The sequence below is a fragment of the Epinephelus moara genome, chromosome 16 (genome assembly GCF_006386435.1).
Source record: "Epinephelus moara isolate mb chromosome 16, YSFRI_EMoa_1.0, whole genome shotgun sequence".
NCBI lineage: Eukaryota > Metazoa > Chordata > Actinopteri > Perciformes > Serranidae > Epinephelus > Epinephelus moara.
The window spans coordinates 20235566-20239622 of record NC_065521.1 but is presented as its reverse complement, the minus strand read 5'-3'; the positions used below and the strand labels follow the sequence as shown (position 1 = coordinate 20239622).

Sequence of the window (4057 nt, the reverse complement as noted above, 5' to 3'; positions counted from 1 at the left end):
AATCTTGCGTGGTGAAGAGCAGACTTTGATAGCAACCACCCAGGTTTATATTCTGTCATTAATGCAGACTGCTAAACTCACACCAGATTGTCATCCTGTTGATTGAAACATTTGACTCTGATACCCTTTAAAATGCTGATAATCCTAGAGGATACTTTTTCCAACAAAGCTGGATAATGTTGGATAATTTTAGTAAATAAATAATTGAATAAGTTTAATTGTTTTTGTATTATTTGTTAAACTGAGTTGGCTTTATCTAGTTTTAGGACACAGGTAAAGATCTGAGCACATTTTAGGTCACATTAATGCAGAAATACAGTGAGTTCTAAAGAGTTCACAAACTATTTTTACAGTGCATCTGTCATCTTGGCTATTGGAGGGATTATCCGGGGTTACCAGATTAATTCATGATAAATATCCAATTTGCTTGCTCATGATGTTGTTACACTCTGTGTAGTCATGACAAACTATGCAGTTTAAATGCTCTTTGCATACTGATTTGTGTATTCTCCTCCAACCATTGATGGGTATGTATGTTTGTCACCTACTGTCATGCATTTCCAAGTGTATGGAAATGAATACTGGGGGTTTGCTGTTACGAGCATCACATTGCTTACTAAAGACAGAGGCAAATCCCATTAGAGATCATATCAGATTGATGAGAGGTTACTACAACAATGAAACATTTTCTTGCTTTTCTGTGTCTACTGGGAACATTTCTACGTGTCTCGGCTCAATGCACTGCCCAAGCGTCAGAGTTTCAACTTGAAGGAGATTATTTGTTAGGTGGACTTTTTGACATTCATCATGTCAGTGACCCCATTTATCAAGACAGACCAGAAGCCAGTGACTGCTCCAGGTGAGTTTCATAATACATAACACATAACACTGATGACATACTCTTAATGTAACTGAGCATACCCTATTTGAACACTGAAGAGCTTTATTTCAAATGCTAGGTCAGTAGCTAGTCGCACTTTTCCCCCCTAACTCAAAAGAATTAATTGTTGCATTACCAAAGTTGCTGTATAACATTAAATCTGACCTCGGTCCTGGGTCCATGAAATCCCCTTTTGTTGCAACCATTTCTGTGCAGAGTTCTGATGATGTTAATTGAAAGGTAATCCTCCTCTCCTACTTTCCAATATCCGTTCACAGCCAACCTTTCATTCTGCCAAGCTATCGAAGGTTTCAGTTGATGAGATTCTCTGTAGAGGAAATCAATAACTCCACCAGCCTCCTGCCAAATGTATCTCTCGGCTATGAGATATTTGACCACTGCTCAGAGAGACACACTTTCCCAGGAGTTTTGAAACTCCTCTCAGTCAATAACTTGATCCAACCTTGGGGTGAACCATACAAGAATCTGTCCGAGGTGATGGCACTGGTCGGCCCTTTTTCAAGCACTGACACTCTGACTGTAGCTCCACTGTTCATGGTGGATCTCATTCCTGTGGTAAGTTTGCCAGCTATTTGGTTTTGAGATTTTTTTCCAGTTCAGTCATCAGTTAATAATAATAAGTTTTTTTTTAGTTTTAAAAAAACTGAAACAAATTTTAACATCTAACATTTGAAAAAGTATTGTTACTGCAAGTTTTGACAATTTCTTCATTACTCCTCTATCAGGTCAGTTATGGAGCTGCGTCCTCTGCCTTTACAGAGAAAGCGAAATATCCCTCTTTTCTGCGAACAGTGCATTCCAATAAAGATGTCATAGAAGTGATTGTTAGCATCATACTGCGCTTCAAATGGCGCTGGGTTGCTTTTCTTAACAGTGATGATGCTTTTGGCAAAGATGGACTTGAAATGTTCATCAGAAGGATTAAGGATACTGACATCTGCCTTGCATTCACCAAAGGTCTCAACGACAATACAAATGACTCCCACATATTCGAACACATAGAGGCGCAGAAGATATACGTTGTCGTTGTTTTTGCTCCAAAACTGAGTGCTGAAGCTCTCATTGAGTCAGCAATGCAACTAAATGTCACTAAAAGGGTGTGGATAGCAGGGGACACCTGGTCCTTAAGCAAGAGGCTCCCCAAGGAGGAAGTGATCAAAAGTATTGGGACTGTACTTGGAGTGTCTCAGCCAGTGATAAAAATACCTGGTTTTGATGATTTTATCCATTCTTCTAGAAGCCAGGCTTATTGTGAAAAGGCAGAACAAAATATGTTTTGTAATCAGGCTTGCAATTGCAGCAGCCTGAGTGCAGAAGAAATCCTTGCTGTGGACCCATCTTACTCTTTTCCTGTTTATTCTGCTGTATATGCCATCGCTCACGCCTTACACAATGTCCTGCAATGTGGAGCTGGCAGATGCACAGACAATATTACAGTGTACCCACACAAGGTAAGTGTACAAATAATGTTTACGTTTGTTTTTGTTTATGACAGCTTTAACCATTAGATGAGTATCATAACTCAACATACATAATGTTTATGTGTTTTGTCATATGTATTATATAAAACTTTACATCATATAACTGAACCTGATGTTTCTTTCAAATATTGCCTTGCATTAGAAATCTCGCATGAAATTAGATAGTAAAAGTCTACAATGTACCACATCCTGTCTGGAGAGAAAGAGACAAAAATGGGAACATCAAACAGCAATGTTTCCCTCCCCAGGAATAAAAACTTAATGAATTCAAATAAAATAATGGTCATCCAAACTTTGTGTACCCAAATCAGGTTCTTGCAGAGCTGAAGAAGTCAAACTTTACACTTTTAAACCACAATATTCGGTTTGATGAGAATGGTGACCCAACATTCGGATCATATTCTATAGTTTTCTGGAACCACAGTGGTGATGCGGAGGAGATCGGCTTTTTTAAATTCAACCCATCAGTCAATTTTTTCATCAACGACAGCAAAATTCAGTGGTACACAAACGGAGACGTAAGTTGTTTTTTTTCCTAATTATGCATAGTGTAATGCAGTATATCACCTACTTTGCTACTAAATAATTGTCTTGTGCAGGTGCCTACTTCACTGTGCTCCCAAGAATGTCTTGGAGGATATGCAAAAAAGCAAGATGGAATCCACGAATGCTGCTTCGTTTGTGAAATCTGTGCGAATGGAACTTATCTCAACAGCTCAGGTAAATGACTATTTATGAGAGAAAGAGAATTAATTAAAAACAATGGCCCTGGTGGGAGTTAATTTCAGACTATTGTTAAGCATTTTCAGTAGCTGAGAGGGTTTTACATTCATTTTGTGCTGATTGGACACATATAGGCTTCAATTTCCACCCATCTGCCATGAATAATAACTAAACTTGAGCCTGATCAGTGAAAGATGAGTACCACTGTATCAGAAATCACTCACTACTCACTGTTAGTGGGGCGGCATAGCTCAGTATTTTTCTAGAATTGTTCAATTTTGTGATAAAAGCACCAAATTTGGCAGATGTGTTGACAAATATATTTAGAACAAATCTGGATATTGGGGCATCAAAAACTCGCCCCCTGGTGGCCAGAGCAGGCAATTGAATCCTACCTGCCCATGGACCCGTCCCGTTATCCACTCCAAAATGTAATGGCTTCTAAAGCCTACTTTACACTACATGGTTCAAATGACCCAATTCCAATTTTTTCCTCTCAAGTAGACTCACAAGTCAGTCTTTAGACGCTTTGCTTAACTAAAGACTGATGACTTTCTCCCTGATTAAAGACTGATGACTTTCTCCCTGATTTTGTGTTTAGATGGGCAGATACAATTTCAGAGTTTAAAGAAACTCCCTACGTTGCAGAACCAATAGTAAATCCGCAGGGCGGTCCTTCGGTGGCTCACTGAACTCTTGTGCTTGTAAACATAGTCCCACTAGAAACGCGGGTAGCGGTACAAAATGTTAGTGGGTGTTTGTCGCGTTTGCGGCGACACATTCTCGCCAACTAAAAGAAACAAACATAATCTTTTACAAGGCCATGACTCATCCGTCTGGCCGGACTATAGAGGGAATCGCCTTGTTGTTTACAAATACTTCCGGGTAGAAAACCAGCAGAGCTTTTAGCTATATATATAGCCTATATATCACATTTTTCACATCACTGTAT

At 39.1% G+C, this 4057-nt stretch overlaps 1 protein-coding gene across 1 annotated transcript in view; it reads left to right on the top strand.

Annotated features, from left to right (window-relative positions):
- The first annotated feature begins 677 nt into the window (after window positions 1-677).
- LOC126403371 (taste receptor type 1 member 1-like) overlaps window positions 678-4057 on the top strand; it is a 6378-nt gene continuing 2998 nt past the window's right edge. The window contains exons 1-5 of the mRNA XM_050065983.1: window positions 678-859; window positions 1159-1456; window positions 1627-2352; window positions 2694-2900; window positions 2982-3102. Coding sequence (XP_049921940.1) covers window positions 678-859; window positions 1159-1456; window positions 1627-2352; window positions 2694-2900; window positions 2982-3102 — 1534 coding nt within the window. The remainder of the gene's footprint in view (window positions 860-1158; window positions 1457-1626; window positions 2353-2693; window positions 2901-2981; window positions 3103-4057) is intronic.